At 34.6% G+C, this 18,564-nt stretch overlaps 1 protein-coding gene across 1 annotated transcript; it reads right to left on the bottom strand.

The window, feature by feature from the left end:
- Window positions 1-12,702: 12,702 nt before the first annotated feature.
- On the bottom strand, window positions 12,703-14,955 carry LOC116207918 (probable DNA-directed RNA polymerase; the record flags this gene model as incomplete). The annotated part of the gene is made up of 1 exon (XM_031541039.1): window positions 12,703-14,955. A coding segment is annotated over exon 1 (2,253 nt), but the record flags the coding sequence as incomplete, so codon positions are not given.
- Window positions 14,956-18,564: the final 3,609 nt, after the last annotated feature.

Here is an 18,564-nt window from a genome sequence, read left to right as displayed (position 1 = left end):
CCAGTAGGGGGCGATCGCAATCAAGGTGCCATCCGCCCCAATTGAGATAACCCCAAAAATTGAGGGTTCTCTTAATTGGGGCAAGTAACAGCCACAATCGAGGCCATACTAGCCCCAATCGAGATAACCCCCCAATGGGGCTAATGGGGCCTCGATCGCAACCTCGACCCCCCAATCGAGATCGCCGACAACGACAGAGGTCACCGCTGACTCCGATTGAGGGGGTGCTAGCCGCCGGCGTGACTATTGCGACCGTCAGTCCCCTGCTCTTGTTTCCTCCAATTTTCAATCGATTTTTCTTTCTTTTTTTATTTCCAGAATAATTAATTCAGCGGGGTTTACTCATTCAATTCGGATGTGCCATGTGGCGCGGTTAACTAAAATTTGTTAAAATTGATGGAATGCTAGACGTGATAACGGAAATTGAGTTGGCAATTTTACACGTCATTTTAAAAGGTTCGTACTAAATTTAAGAAAAAATGCAAAGTTTATGAGTGATTAGCCCTTTTCTTCTCTTTGAACAACAATATATAGTTCACGAAACAAGTGTGTTTAGTTCCAACTTGTGATACATATTACATGATATACGTTATAACTTGTATACAAAAGTTTCTCGTTCAAGACGCGGTTAGCAAGCAATCCGACATATATCTCTTGTGGAAGAACTCATATTCGCTGTCCCTTGACTCAGATCAGCACTTGTGATCATTCTTCGCTGCTACATCAGGAGTCGTCCTCGATGGACACCTCGGCCCGTATATGTGGTGGCTGTGCTCCCACCATCGTGGCCATATCGGCTGATGTCACCAAGATTGGCTGCACAACATTCATGTTTACAGACGAGTTGGGAGACCGATCATTCTTAAAATTGATAACATTTCATTCGAGAATTTTGTTTATCAGATACTAAGAGTAAATTGAGAAGGCAAAATTCTTAACATGTACTAGATCATATTTGATTAAAGTGAATGAATATGTCATTTAAGAAGGCAAATCCCTTAAATTGTACCGGATCTTGTTCGATTAGAAATTGAACGAACAAATCTGTCATTTTTGAAATCTCTCTATTTTTTGGGAATCAAGAATTGAGTTTATAAATTACCGAGAATTATTTCTCCAAAGTAAACAATTTCTAGAATATGTGGTCACATGGCTCATCGGGTTAACATTGAAGACTTTGGATAACATTGAAGATTTTGGCTATGGAAATTGTATGGACAGGGTTGTCTGGACCACACCCTTGGAGATGACGGATTTAATTGCGTATAGCACATATATACACATTAACTAATAGTCATCCTTTTTTATTAATATATTTTCGCAGATCATGGATTAACTAGCTAGTTTTTCCTTTTCATGTTTGACATTAATTAATTGTGTAAAGCACCATTTACAGGCACAACAAAAATATTCAATCCCAAATGCTTTTTCATGCACTATTTACTGCAGAGCTAGAATACATTTATTTTATAAATCAAAGAAATGCAAAGCATGTAACCGGGTCTATCTTTCCGAAGAGCAAAAGATCCATGAGATCATGTATATATATATATATATATGTCGTTATTCAGTTCATCATTTGGGTTTTCTCTAATTTCTTAGTCTTAAAATTTGTCGGGCAGGCCCCCCGGGAGACTATAATAAATAATTGAAGATACAAACAGAAAGCATTCCCTTAAAATTTCGGAACAGCGACAGCTTTTATATAAGTGAGAATCCCATGAGCCGTTGAATGTTTTTCTTTCGGCTACTTGTTTATACCCACTTTTCGTATTTCACGATAAATGTGAGCTTTGATATATAACAGACCTAATGGAGCCCACAATTGGACCGACTCAATGGATAGTTGCTAAGGCCCATGTAATGTTGAGGCTATTAGCTTGGGGCACAACCTAATTTGGTCCGCCAAACGTGCTAATGTAGCTGCTGGAAGAGATGGCATTATTTCCATATTACGAAGATTCACAAAATTCCAATTTCGAACGATTGCAATTCTTGGGGTATTACTTGGCTATTAAGTAAGCGGAGATACATGGAAACAAATAATGGAAGAATGGCTAGCATGGTTGGAGAATCTGAGGTAGATGTCCAAGCATTGGAGGAAAGGAAATTTCCATATGGAATGGGCAAAAATATGGATGACTTCTAGAAGGGTTCGGCTATGGGTGAATTACCAATTTACTTAGATTTATTTCTCTTCTATTTTCTGTTATTTACACCATCAAATATTAAATAAGTGGGGAAAAAAATTTATAATTGGTATGAGACCTTTTTGAAATGTAATACTTTCATACAAAAAGTAAAAATTATAACGATTTCATATAAAAAGTTTGTATTTATGCTTCAATGTTAAACAATCCGTCAATTTTTGCCGAGTGGCCCCATGATGGTAGTTGACGTATCAAACAATACTAACTTGATTAATATATCAATAAAAAAAATTGGAAAAATACAACAAAATTTCAGAAAAATGTTAAAAAGTTTGAAACATACAATAGAATCTCAAAAATGCTTAAATTATATTTTTCAGAAAAGTTTTAAAAAACACCACGAAATAAAAAATCAATAAAGCTTCACAAAAATATCAAAAAAATCCCAAAAATACTAAATGAAAATATATTTTAAAGAAAATTTAAAATCACCACTATATCAATATAATACAACAATTTTTTAAAATAACAAAAAATTTGAAAAATATCATTAAGTTTATGTAAAATAACAAAATTATTTCGAAAATTACTAAAAATTAAAGAAAATTTTTCTTTTTTTTAAGACCACATAATCTTAAAAATACAATGAATTTTTTTAGAAAAATAACAGAAAATTGAAAATATACAATAAAATTTTAGAAAATAACAAAAAACTCTTGAAAAATACTAAGCTCATGTTTGGTTTTCGAGTTGGATAAATGATTCAACTCAACTTGATTTTGTGTAATAATTGTAAATGTTGACAAATATGTTAATGTGTGGAAATATATATATATATATATATATATATATAGATGTGAAGGTAGATGGGGAATTTGCTATTAAAAAATTGACTATAAAAATTGTTAGACAAAAATATGAGTGAGAAATTATTATTAAATGGCCGAAAAAGACAAAATAGAAATAATTATATTGTTGAATATCGGAAGAATATAGTTGAGTTGAGTTGAATACAATTATTATTTGAAAAACAAAGAACTAAGTAGTGTTTTCGAAAATTTTGGAAAATGTTATATTTTTTGAAAAACTTTGTTATTTTTCTGAAATTCTTTTGTATATTTCCAAATTTAGTTTGTTATTTTATGATATTTTATTGTATTTTTACATTTTTTATATTTCTTAAAATTTTATTTATTTTTCAGATTTAGTGTTGTTTCTTAAAAGTTTTCTGAAAAAATATATTCTAATTTTTCAGATTTTATTGAGTTTTTAAAAATTTTCTGAAAAAATAATTTTAGTATTTTTCGAAAATTTTTTATTATTCTTTGAGATTTTATTGTATGTTTCGAAATTTTTTACTATTTTTCTAAAATTTTTCTTTGTATTCCCATTTTTGTATTTTTATTGTCATATTGACGATGTGGCGCGCCATGTCAGCATTGTTGGACACGTCAACAGTTACTGTGAAACCGCGTCGGTATAAATTGACGAATTGTGGAACATTGAAACATATTATAAACATTTTATATGAAATCGTCACAATTTTTTGTTTTTATATGAAAGTATTACATCTCAAAAAGGTTTTGTACCGATTGTGGAATTTTCCCAAATAAGTGGACATTACTTCCACATAGTCCTAGGGTTAGCTAGTTACTAAGTTTAGTATGTTATTTCCTAGTTTTGCTATCGGCGGCACACTTGTCTAAGCTATATGAGTCGATTCTTTTTATTTTATCACCCCCCTTCGGTACATCAAACAAACACGCATGACCTTTTCCTATCTTTATTTTTATCGCACCGTATTTTCAATATCTAAATTCCTCGCACCCTTTTTATTTTTCATGCATTAAACCGTTTTCCAGAGCAATCCTATCAATCTTCCGAGGTCACCCTACCGCCAATTCGTCTGTTACCACAAACCAATCTTGGCTTCAAGGTCAAGGTAGTCACCAAGCTAAGGTTCGGGCCTTTAGCTCAATTCCCTCAACTATCTATAGTCGAAACTAGCTAGCTCACGGGCCTCCTTGGACCATGAACAACTAGCTTCCAGGCAGTCTCCTTCTACGAGTCGAGCTACACAATCATGCACACATTAGAAGAACCAAAGTGGCCTTTCCCACGTGGCCCGCAACATTGTCTGACGTTCATCCAACCATCACGCACCTCGACCTACTCATCTCTGAAGAATCCCACCCGCCGACTAGTCCTTCGAATTTCAAGGACCAAGGCGGTACATACTAGACCAATGAGGACAGCTAGTGGTCCTGCCACCTCACTATCTTGGGCTTGCATCCTGACATGCATGGCATTCTAACTGCCATAAGTGTGTGTTGTAGAGTTCCGACGGAACATTTCGGGCGAAACTATACTTTTTCTTCTTTTTAGTGTGCAGCATTATGTTTGAAAAGTGCAAAAGGCTTGAATTAATCTAATTCGAGCAGAATCGACTCGTAAAGAATAAGCTATCCCAATTTAGGATTTTCTTTTTATTCGCAAAATTCATATCCTAAATTTTACTTAAAGGGAACGAGCGTCGCTCCGCTTAGACGAACACATATTGATATATCATGATACATTTATTGATTGATTGATAAAACTTATTATTCTTTACTAATGGAAATTTCTCATTTATAAAATATGATAATTGACCTATTTACAACATCGGAGTGTTAATCTTATTATCACAATGCAATGGGCATATAAAAGCCTTTTGGGATATGTGATGGACATATATATAATTTCATAAACGATTACGTGATGTTTGGTTCACGGGAATTGGAAGGAATTAGAATTCCCATTCTGGACCGATACCATTCCCATGTTCCTCGGTATACATGAAGGGTAAATCGAAATTCTCATGGTATCCCGATTCTGTGAAAATGAAGAATTGCAATTCCCCATGATTATCTTCGATTCGTGATTCTGACCAAAGGAGGAATGGGCAATTTCGAAACTACCCTCCACCTCAGCTAACCGCCGATTGGTTGCACCATCGCTACCACCGCCATATGTGACCATCGACTCCCCTTCACCTTCACTGCAGGAGCTTTTAATAGATCTCACCGAGCTGGTCTTGGCACGATGAGGCCAGATTTGGCATTGTTGTGGCCAAATCTCGCAAGCACAAAGAGGATTTAGTCGTCGAGAAGGTTCAATGAAACCCTAACTGGTGAGCCCTTGCCAAGTTGAGGCTCAACGAGGGGCCTCGAGACTCACCATGGACTTAGGGGTGGCAATTCGTGTCGTGTCGTGTTTATACGTGTCGTGTCTAAACGGGTTCGTGTCATCAAAGTTATAACCCGTACACGACACGATTATTAAATGGGTCAGGTTTTGCATATACGAACACGACACGATTATATTCGTGTCAACCCGTACACGACACGTTTATACCCGTTTATTAAATCGTGTCATAACAGGTACACGTATACACGACACGATTATAACCGGTACCTGGACACGTTAACACGACCCGTTTATCCGTTCAATCCGGTTACCCGGACACGTTAACACAACCCGTTTATCCATTTAACCCGGTTACCCGGACACAGGACACGTTAACCAGAGAAGAAAAGGAATGAGAACAATAACCCGTTTATCCATTTATAACCCGTTTATTGAAACAACGATACACCTAAAAAATTGGAAAGTGACTAGAACAAAATCATTTCCATACTAATCTAATCATACAAAATTGAAGCTCCACAAAGTAATGAAAAAGGCATATAACATTTCACAGTAATATCCAAAACATTTCTCCTGAAAACTCTGAAAATCCTCCAATCTCTGAAAACTATTCTACTCCATGTTCATAATTATCCATACATAATAAAACTTAAGAAACTCCCAATCTGCCACTAGTAGGCAACAACTTCAAATATACCACTGAAAAACATATCAAACATTATGTCAGCATCGAAAATGGAAATCTTTCATTAGATCAGCTGACAATAAAAGTTCTTGTCATCTTGTGTTGCTCAGTATAATTCCACTAACCAAACCTAAAAACAAGGAGACCACATCTTTTCTCATAAAGGAGGTTGGTGTGAAGGCATTCCCTTGGAACCTATTGCCTGCAAATATGAACTCAAAGCATGTCAGCATGATATCTAGAAAGCTCTGTGCTGTAAATAGGTCCATCAACATATCAATTGCATTAGTGTTTTTTTCCTTCCATAACACCAGTGGCTGATGTTAAGCTTCTTCTGCTGATGAAGGAGAAGGACTGAAAGATGCCAAGGCATCTTTGCTGATATATATATATTGCTGCAGAGTCTACTTTGTTGTATAGAGCTAGTAGCAGTTGGATTTAGTTGAAATTTTCCATTAACTATCCCAAAAATTGTCAAGGTATAGTGCTCATTGGATTTCTTGTGTGTCGGGTGTAAAGGAGATATAACTATTTGACCTTCCCATGGATGAAAAAGTTACAGTACAAAGCTAAGCTGCCAACTTACTGAACCATCAGATGGATTAGAAAATAAAATTGCCCATCACAATGGATAGTTATCTCCAAAGAAGTTGAATACAAGCATCAATGTTCTAATCATACGCTTATATATCGAGCTAGGATGTTTTCGACTTGATTCTCGGCTTTTGGCATAGATGGTCTCACCTTTTGAGAAGCAAAAACAATGTAAAGAACCAGCTCTAGTAGTGACTGATATAACTCTTAGCTATGCTTCTCCTTTTCCAGAAGTAGAGGAAGTGAAGAGTGCCTTTGAGCTAGTATCCCCTTCGTGCTCTCAAGGACTCCGAAGAATATCAAACCCCCAATGCCTATCCACAGTACCCTCGGCCCAATTCCCTGCAGCGGCAACGCATCCAAGTAAGAGGAAAGGCAACAAAAGCACATCCAAAAATTTGAATTTCCATTTAGTTTCCTTGGAAACTATGAGAAAATATTAATGACATGGCAAATTTTGCCTCATTCAAAACCCATCAGGTATAAACTATGTTGGGAGTGTAGTGTTGTCGCCAGAGCAGAAGTACGAAACATGATAATGGAATCTAGCTTCAGGATGATAAAAAGCACAAAGTATGGAACATGATAATGGAATCTAGCTTCAGGGTGATAAAAAGCACGGCTGGCTACCTTGAGAAGAGCAGAACGCCCTTCTTCTCGCACAATCGTTTGTGCTCAATCAAATAAAATTTGTCATTTAGAGCCAACACTTCTTTAAGGAACAATAGGAAACCAAAAGGGAAGAGGCCAGAGGGTCGGGGTCGGGGTCGGGGTCGTGGTCGAGGTCGCGCGGACTGCGGAAGGGAAGAGGCCAGAGGGTCGGGGTCGGGGTCGAGGTCGCGCGGACGGCGGAAGGGAAGAGGCCAGAGGGTCGGGGTCGGGACCGTCGGGGTCGAGGTCGAATGAAATTAGGGTTTGGACTCTGGAGGATCTGGAAGCAACGAAGGCCCAAAGGAAATGAAATTAGGTTTGCGAATTGGGAATCGGATGTTAGGGTTACATAAAGGATATTTTGGTCAATTCATATACATAAACGTGTCTAAACGGGTTACACGATTATAGTAACACGATTAAACACGTTTATTTAAACGTGTTTAATCGTGTATAATCGGGTTACACGGGTTCAACCCGGTAAGACACGCTTATTAATCGTGTCTAAACGGGTTGGACCCGTTTAACCCGAATATCAAAAATACCCAACCCGAACCCGTTTAACTTCGTGTCGTGTCCGTGTCGTGTAATCGTGTCGTATCAAATATTGCCGGCCCTACATGGACTCACGAGCACCGGTGACCTCATTCGAGCCCACAAACTAGGCTCTTCGAGATCTCTGAAACTTTTGAGCAGTCGTGAGCCCACCCGTGGTGCTCCTCCCTCCGGTCCACCTCCTGCCTTCGTTAGCTTCCGAAGCCACGGGATCTGAGGGTTACCATTAGTGCTTGCGAAGAAGATGAACAGTGAATTGATTTTTTAAAAAAATTGATCTTTAATTTAATTTTAAAAAAATAGAGGGCATTTTAGTCTTTTCATAATTTTTATGCTTCCATTTCGTGCTAATTCCGATGCTCAATCAGACAAAGATTTTGAATTGAAATTTCAATTCTTGTCATTCAAATTCCCTTCCCTTTTTAATTCTAATCCCTTCAATTTTGTTCCAGTGAACCAAACGCACGTTAACTTTTTTTTTTATGGCGATATGTGTAAGCAAAATATAAGTTGTGATATAAATTTAAAAATACTATGATTTTCAAAGCCACAAATGATATATATGTGGGGAGAGGGGAAAGGAAAGAAAAGACATGGACGTAATGAAACTCCGAGATTATGTTCTGTCTTCTTTTTCGCGAAGTTCACGGCCGAAATGCCTCAAGAAATTAAATCAAGTCATCAATCATGTTAATTGAAAAAAAAAAAGTCATCAATCATGTTGACTTGTCAACCCACTCCCCCTTAATAATGCATGCGCCTCTTATTAGTCACATTCATGTGAATTCCAATATCTGATAATTTTTCCCTGTAAATTATCAGATAACAAAAAGTGATCATGCGACGTATAAATTCATGTCAACCTTTCATTTATTTCGATCCCTTCGTTTTTTTTTGTGGGCAATACTTTTTTTTTAATTGCAATTCATTTTTTTTTTTGCAGTGGTGTTATATGTTAATTTTTCATATTTTTTACACACATGATAAGTATTTAAAAAATGTAAAATCAGAAAGACACTTGCTACGAGTACGGTAGTTCAAAAACAAAAAAATAAAGACTTCTATAACATAAGATGTGAAATTCCTTGTAATTTTCAACGGATTTTTTAAAATATGTTATCGAGTTGGAAAGAAATGAAATTTATCGATAAAAAATTTAGTGCAATTATAAATCTACATATGGAAGAGAATTTCAGTTTCATCTACAATCATCAGTGGTTCTTACCACATAGTGATCATGTGACATATAAATTCATGTCAACCTTTCGTTTATTTCGATCCCTTCGTTTTTTTTTTGTGGCTAATACTTCATTTTTTTTATAATTGCAATTCAAAGATAAACTCAAAACATTACAAAACTGTCTAAAACAAAAATAAGCAAAACAAAGGGAAATTTTAATATGATTCTATGTTACCGTAAAATGCTAAATACTGTAGTTCAAATGTTTAATATTCTAGTTAATGTGTTTAATACTTTTGCTATATGCGATGAATTATATAAAATAGTAAACACTTTAATAGTAATACTAAAAATTGAAAGTAGAAGTAAAAATATTTGTACTACTCATAATTACTAAAAATACCAAACACTTAAACTTGAATACTAAAACTTAAACTGAAAGTACTAAACGTGTCACGGTGATACAGAGTCTCGTTAGCACGACCCCAAAAGAAAACTAAAAAATACTAGTTACATCAAATTTCTCGGACAAAATTGATTGGCAATAGAGTAATTAATAACTTTACAACTAAAGTTATGCAAGGATGTTGTTTTAAAGGCTTGATTTGGAAGTATTGTTGCTGATGGAGAAATAGTGAAATAAAATTATTAATGAGTGCTCAATTCAGAATAAGTTAAAGTGTATAGAAGAAACTAATCTAAAATTGTTGAACGTAAGAAAGATAATTATTAATATTTGAAACAGAATAAATAAAGTAGATTTCACAAGCACCTATATTAACCTGCTCGAGAAAATAACGTTTACACCGTGGTAACAAAAACTTTCACCAAATACGAAATCTATTTAAAATTATAAGGAAAAGTAATTATGAAACCTCCAACCGTACTCCCAAACGAAAGTCTAGCTTTATCTATAATCAATATGTTGGAGTTTTTTTTTTTGTTAATCACGTAAAAATGCACTACTTTTGCTTGAATTTCCAATTCTAGTATAACCTTTTGGAAATAGCATGGAAAGTCACGACCTTTTATTTTAGTCTCAAATCTAGCACGACTTTGCTTGAATTTCCAATTCTAGGATGACATTTCGACAATAGAATAGGAAGACACAACTGTTCGTTTTAGTCTCAAATCTAGCACGACATTTCGTTTTAGACTCAAATATAGCACGGTAAGTGGACCCTACATATTTTTATTTTATTTAACGGCGTGCTAGATTTGAGACCAAAACGAAACATTGTGTATTTCTGTACTATTTTTAAAAAGTCGTGCTAAAATTAAAAATTCAAATAAGGTCGTGCTGGATTTGAGACTAAAATGAAAGGTCGTGCTAAAATTGAAAATTCAAGTAAGATCATGCTGGATTTGAGATTAAAACGAAAGGTCGTGCCTTCATATAATTTTTGACAGATCATGCTAGAATTGAAAGTTCGAGCAAATGTCGTCCCTTATTACGTGATTCACCTTTTCTTTTCTTTTTTTTTAGAGAGCTCGTATAGAGATTTTAGGAAAGGTTCGTGCGATTCAAAGTAATCCAATCGGATTCGATCTTGCACCATCAAAAGCTTTTATTTTGCAATTTCAGCTGGAGATAGAATTTGGCATTTGATCATATCCTCCCAAAATAATCATAATTAAAATCAAGATAATGGCCAAGAAAAAAAGCCCCTTCTATCAATTTGGAACTTTTTTTTTCGAAAATCGATGAATGTCTGTTGATGAAAAAATTGAGTACAAAGAGAAAATATCCAAAATGGCACATTACAGGGATAAAAAAAACAAATCCCCTGAAATCACTGCAAAGAAAAATAACATGCGATTAGAACACATCAAATAAATTTAGGTACAATTACAAAAATCATTCAAGTTGCTATATTCCATTCTCAATCTTTTGATACTAAATTATATACATATCTCAGTGAAAACCGATACGCGGAGCGTAACGTAATCCATACACAGACAACTATTATTATGAATACAATACAGTAGAGCCAAGAACAATTTTAAACTGATACCCGACGTAACAACCCTTCACACATTGAATCTCTAAACCAATTCAATATTGAGAGCCGAGAGGAGTCAATTTGAAACTTTCAAGAAGGAAAAAGTCCTCTTGAAATACGTGAATTTTTGTAGATTTCTATATTGAGAATCCACATGCTCCTATATCACCCCTTTTAAGATTTAATATCGGAATTATCTTTTAAAAATTAAAAGATTTAATATCGGGATTCAAACCTTTTCTTGTTGGCCTTTTGACCTTTTGTTTCCCTGAGCTATTTCCATATTTTTCTGCCTTTCGGGTATTAAAATGTTCCCTAGAGATGTGACTAATCTACTGATTTTATAACTTTTATATATATTCGGAAGATAATATTGATGTGGAGACCTCTCTGTTATATTAAGAAAATTATTGTGAGAAGTTTCTTGGCGGGGAAAATACCTTGAAAATAGAATAACAACCGCACCATTAGATGTTTAATTTGTTTGTTTGCTTTTACTGTTAAATAGGCACCTTTAGGTTTTCCAGCATTTTTTTTAAAGTAAAGTTTTTTCAATTATGAGTTTTTTCATTCACAATATTTGAATCCGATATATCTTTTCTTAATGAAACAATTGTTGAATCGATTGGATATTGGTCATGGGCAATAACATCTTACACAATTTAAAAATTCATCGTCATTATGATTATATCCACTTTGATAAGTATTTTTATTATTATATAATGTCGAGTATAACATCAACGGATTTTGATTTTCCCCCCTTTTATCCCTTGTAAAGTTGGAGCTAGCCTATTGTTATTGAAATTACCCAAATGGACCCCAAGAAAGTTCACTGAAAGAACGAATCAAAGATTTTTCATGCAAATGTAATACATTAGTGTGATTGTACCAGGTATATATCGATGTAGATCGATAGAATAATTTCACAAATTCAACCACCTTTAACTCGAGCATACTCGGAAGCTGCTTCTTGTGAATTAAGCATCACCCTTCCTCTTGGTTGAACAGATTAATTTTATGTACATATCACGACACTACCGGTATGCCGCTCCGCGAGCAAGGAGCGCCACGCACGAGCGGAGCGAAAACAAAGCCTGAGGAATTCTTCGTTGGGGGAAATCCTTTGATTGCGTATTGAATATAGATCCATGTCTTTCTTGTTCTACTAGCTAGGACCAAATTCTCACATGTCCTTTTCGTTATTACAACCTTATTTTTTGATGTCAAAGACCAGAAGCTACGCGCAAATTCTCATTGGATCTCGGTTGTTCTTAACAGCGATGGCTATTCATTTAAGTCTTCGGGTAGCACCACTAGATTTTCAACAAGGTGGAAATTCTCGTATTCCGTATGTACATGTTCCTGCGGCTCGGATGAGTATTCTTGTTTATATCGCTACGGCTATAAACACTTTCTTGTTCCTATTAACAAAACATCCCCTTTTTCTTCGCTCTTCCGGAACCGGTATAGAAATAGGTGCTTTTTTTTACGTTGTTTACCTTAGTTACTGGGGGGTTTCGGGGAAGACCTATGTGGGGCACCTTTTGGGTGTGGGACGCTCGTTTAACCTCAGTATTCATCTCGTTCCTTATTTACCTGGGTGCACTGTGTTTTCAAAAGCTTCCTGTCGAACCGGCTTCTATTTCAATCCGTGCTGGACCGATCGATATACCAATAATCAAGTCTTCAGTTAACTGGTGGAGGACCCATATTAATAAAGACCTTGGTATATATATCAGGTACAATTCTTACGTAAGGCGGAGTAGTTATAAAATTATCATGTACGGTATATATAGGGGCTCCTTCTCTCAATAATGATTCTACTACTTTCATGGCAATGTATGCATCCTTCTGATGAATAAAGTTAGCGCATGCTGAGGATTGAGTCTTTCGCTTATCCCTCTTCATAGTAGGTACACTTAGAGTAACCCGTCGTCTCTTTTTGCTAGTCCTTTCATAAACCATTATCTCTTCTTTTACGAAAGACATATAATCCTGTTTTGTAGTGAAATATGGTATACTATAGACAACCGCTCTATCCATTACTGAACAAAACCAACTAATGATGGTAATCAACTTCATAAAATTGACTATATCTGGATATTTATGGATCCAAAATTCATTGCTAAGTTTAGCGAGGTTATAGCTATCCTTTCGACTAAGCAATTCACCATATTTTAGCCTAATATCCTTTTCCATGCTGATCAATGTCTTCCCATAGATCAATGGCATGAATAGACTTTTGATGAGCTTTCTATCTAACTTAGATTCAATGATTTCCATCTGTAACTTATCATTTATTCGATGATGCAAAAATTCCTTAAAATCATAGAGCAAGTACATGTATACATCTTGTATTTTCCCATCAGGGTGGGGAATAAGATTCGTTCTCCTAGCCATTTCTTCGTTAAGCAATAAATAACTCATGATCTGATAAGCACTGGCAGCAGCATCTTGAGTTATTGGTATCCTATTATATTCTTGAACTCTATCGTAACACAGGACCTTGCCTATGAACTGAAATGGATCACTAGCACCCTTTGCGAAGCTTATTAAACTCTCATCAGAAGCATAGATCAAACTCTGTTTTTCCTTATACCATTGAAGAGCATTATCATAAAGATAGAATTTCTTATACTTAAAGGCAGCTGAAGAGGCTACTATGTCCTTAGCCGACTGGTTGCTTCCTTCTTGATGATTATTGGCAAATACTATTAAACTTCTAGCTAAATCACGCTCATGAAAATGCAAGATACCTGAGCGGTAGATTCTACCACGGAAGTCCATAAAGGCAGGCAGATAAAAGACATAATCCTCGTATGCGGACGCTAGCCTGATTATTAAATCTTGATACCTAGCAGTCTGCACCCTATTAGCTAATTCCTTTAAGAGAACACTAAGGCTACAAACTTTCTTTATATCCTTATTCAGGTAATATTTGATCCTCAGAAGATCGTAGGCATCTTTCAGATTCACGTGTGCTAGTATTCCAGGCATAAGAAGACCTACTTTTTCTAAAGTAGCACGATTATTCTTAATGAACTCCAATATTTTATTATTTATCTTAAATCCTTGTTTCTGAAGCCCATTCAATATGTTGCACATTTCCTTATACCTATCATCTTCTAATTCAATATTGAAATTGCTTAGGTTACGGGATGATATAAGACTAAACCTATTATTTAAGGAAGAATTAAGACGAAAACTATTATATATATCTAAGGTAGGACAGCTTAAGTAACCGCCTATCATATCCGATAACACAAAAGGCTTCCTTATCTCAAAGTCAAAAAGGAATTGTTTTTCCGATATGTGTTCCCAATTTAATGGCTTGCAAACCATTGGAAGATTGAGTTTCAACGGGATAAGACTTAAGTCAAAATTACATACAGCGAATAAATTGGATTCTAAATAACCCTTTCCTTTCTTTTTCACTACTGCTTTCTTATCATCAGCTGCAAAGGTCTCAATATGGAGCAACTTTCTATCAATCATGAACTCGAGCAATCTTTTACCTATTTCATATTTTGTACCTTTTTTATGCTTGATATAACCTTCCTTACTACTATCAACTCGACTACTTGTTGCTGTACTACTAACCATGTTTTTATTATTGATTATATTAGCCTGTGTTCGAACAGTGCTATCTAGCCGGTCCACCAATGTAGATACCCTCACAACCGAGGACTCTTGAATACTGTTGTACAACAACCCTAGGACATATATAATGATAGCCTCCAGCGTATATTGACCAAACTGATCTATAGTACTATTATAAATATCTTTAGGTAGGTATTTATATAAATAAGATTTAGCGCTTATAAGATCCTTTCCTACTAATAGTTTTATTAAGTTTGGAGTCTCATTAAATATACTATATTCATCGAAATTAATAGTTATATCTTCAATCCTCTTCTGTAACTCATATAATTCCTTTTCCGATAGATCCATAGTATTATTTAGTTTTTTATCCATCTTGTACTCATTCAATAATTTAATAACTTGTATATTAAACCTTGTATATTTAATAACTTATGCAAGAGCAAGAGAAGGAAAGGAGAACTTGCGAATGAATATATAATTACAAATAGTATATGCCGAAAGAACAACGATAACAGAAAATATTTCCACAATAAATGCTAGTTGAGCAAAATTCCTTTTCAGAGAAGGGAAAAAAAAAGGGCAATATTGTAATGGCATCAATCCCTCACCGGCTACAACAAATCAATTTATCTCTGATAAAATTGTGCGCATCAGATGTGCATTAACAGTGATGAGATATAACATGCGAATTTATGTTTCAGAAATACTCTGATACTATGTAATAAACAAATATATCTCATCGTCCTTTTTTTTTTTTTCTTTTTTTTGTTAATTTATATCGGAGAATCAATTTATACAGAGAGTGAAAAATCTCTCTTTTTCTGGTGTATATATGCACATTGAAATTTTTTTATAGATCAGTTGTGACAAAATTAAATTTGCCAATGATTTGGATTTCAAAAAATGGACCTGGGCTATTGTTGTTATCCAGCTTGGGTTGCATTAAAAGTTAGTTGAGCCTTTTAAAACCTATGAATTGGGCCCACCCATACTTCTGTGTCCAGTCCACCTGCTTGCGGGCTTGCCTACCCCTTCTTTGGACTAGCCTCCAATTTTTGCACTTTTTCCCCTTTTTGTTAATATTTTTATTTATTCAATTTCTTAGTTTCAGTGTTCTATCTTAATGCTACAAAAAAATTGAAAAAGTAAAAAGAAAAAAGAAAAAAGAAAATCAATATATACACGACCTGACCAACTTGAAAAGATGATTCTGGCTTTTAATTAACATCAGTCCATCAAATTTCATTGTCGTCAGGCTAACACAAATCCTTGAATTTAACTCGGTTGGATTTCTAATTAATTAATAAGGCTTCCGATACAGAAACTTGAGTCAAACATGAATTTCTTCCCGTTAGGGATTTTCTCTTTTAATGTTTCAAAATTAAAATGATCTAATCATGAAATTTTGAGTATTTCTATCTTCATTCAACGTCCACTTATAAAGACTAAAAAAAAAAAAAAAGGAAGGAAGAAAACGTAAGTACGTAAACAACCTATTTTCTAGTTTATCCCATTTGGGAAGAAAAAAAAGGAATTATCTCCACAATATGCAAAAGATAATGAAACTATCAAGTTTATTTTTTTCTTCTTATGTAATCTAATATAATATATAAAAGTTGACAAGCGCTTATGAGAAATTATTATTTAGAAACCCTCACTTCACAGTCGATTGTCTTTCCGATTACTTGAAGTATATAATTTTTAGTAAAATTAGCAATTTCACGTTAATTAACCTTTCATTTTCAGTTAACTAAATTGTTATTATATTATATTTATGCTATATTCAACGAATTTTTATAATTAACACTAACTTGTGCGAGCTCGAGCTAGCTAGTCTGGTTGCAGCCAGCAAATGTTTTGTCACTTATTAAATTTCTTTACATATAATCAAATGTTCATTTCTAATAATAAATTAGAAAAATAAAATAGAGGACAAAAAACAACGACGGAAAGGAATCGAACACGTGGTTTCTCCTCCGCCTGGCGTCTTAGATTCCACGTGTCGCCATATGAAAGGTTGTGGAAATTGCAATTGCTGGTTTATAGACCACAAAATTGGTATGAGCTCGTGGAATTGACAAAAGGATATATTATCCTCTTATATATCTTTTTTTTTAATTATTATTTAAAATCTTTGAACCTTTTTCATCCTTAAAAAAGGCACATGCAAGGTGAATTTGTTAAAAAAAAAGGTGAATTCTTCAGCATTTGAGCTTTGATATAAACTCAATATGGCATATTAAGTATATATCATTTACAAATTATAATAATAATATTGACTAATTTTATGATGATAAAAAAACGAAGCATGTAAAAGCGAATATTCTTCTCCTATTTGTTGTCTCATTACATTTTTCTATTTAAATCTTTTCTTGTTAATATACCCACGAAAGTATTTATTGAATAAAAAGGAACTCACCAAAGATCTAATTTATTTACCAAAATTTTGATAATAACATTAATTGAAGTTTTTATTTTTCGGAGGAGCACCTATAATTTTATGTAAGTGACATGAACACGCATATATTTTTTTATGAATAACACGCATACATATATATATATAGGTAAATTTCGATGACACCCTCTATAGTTTGTAAAATGGTCAACGACACCTCTTCTTCAAAATTAATCACATACCATCACTTCTTTCGATGATTCATGCTATTTTTTTTAAATCGGGTCATATTTGGTTCAGATAAAGAAATCAGATAACATGTCAATTTGTGCAGTTCCTTGACATGAGATCCACGTCGTAAAGTGAATATGTCTTTTGATACCACGTCAACGAAATGGAAGGTGGCTTGTAGCTAATTTTTTTGAGGAGGGGTGTCGCTGGCCATTTCACAAACTATAAATGGTTTCGTCGAAATTTGCCATATATATTGTAAAGTAGTTACACAAATCATTTTAACACAAAAATTAGACGTTTGACCAAAATTTCTTTATTTCTTTGTCATCTCATCTCATACGATAAATTGTAATTTTTCATCAATTTTGACATAAAATTACGGTACAATCTGAATTAATACCCATATTCTTGGAAATTTAGAAAATAACGTTAAATTAAAGCTAATGAAACATTAAACAATGTAAAATCGAAATAAGAAGAGAAGGAGAGGGGATGTGGAGGACGTAAGCTAAAAGAAGAAGAAGAAAATATTCACCAGAAAATAAAAAGAGAAATATGAGAGGTTGGAAAGAGAATAGCGGCAGAGAATTTTTAGGAGAAAATAGTGGAATTGGATATATAAATTTACAGAATTATCATTAAATTTGATGTGGATTCAGAAGTCAGAATAAGGTATGGCGTTCAAAATCCTCCTCTCTCTCTCATTATTCTCTCGTATATATCCAATTGAGAACAAACACAATCATTCCTAATTAACTGCTTGTAGGGAGTTGGAGATTCTCCCATGATCTCCTCTCTGAGAACCGTGCCCATTCTCCCATATTTTTTCGGGATTTAAATGATGGGTAGCAGTGATGACAACATTGCAGGACAGTGATAATAACATTGCAGGGCTCTCGTGTTCAACCGTTAACATATCAAACGAGCTGAACAACTAGCTCAAGCACTTGCCTTGTCAGCATAGTACTACCATAGGCCTAGTATAGTTTACAGAAAGTGGAGATGATCATAGGTCCAAGCAAAGCCCACTCTAGCATATGTTTCGGGAGAATTCAAACTCTAGACCTGGAAGTCTCCAAATCATATAAGAGTGAGTTTGGAACTACTAGGTCATCATCCATTATGGTATCAATGCTATAATCTCATAATAATATTTGCCGGGTGAGAAAAAAAATTAAAATAAGCAAAGCCCACTCTAGCATATGTCTCGGGAAATTCGAACTCGAGACCTCAAAGTCTCCAAACTACTTGAGAGTGAGTTTGAAATCATTAGGTCATCGCCCCTGATGGTATCAATGTTATAATCTCATAATAACATTTGCTGGATG

The sequence above is a fragment of the Punica granatum genome, chromosome 5 (assembly GCF_007655135.1).
Source record: "Punica granatum isolate Tunisia-2019 chromosome 5, ASM765513v2, whole genome shotgun sequence".
Taxonomy (NCBI): domain Eukaryota; kingdom Viridiplantae; phylum Streptophyta; class Magnoliopsida; order Myrtales; family Lythraceae; genus Punica; species Punica granatum.
Note: the sequence above shows the minus strand (reverse complement) of the source record. Positions and strands in the feature narration are given on the sequence as shown.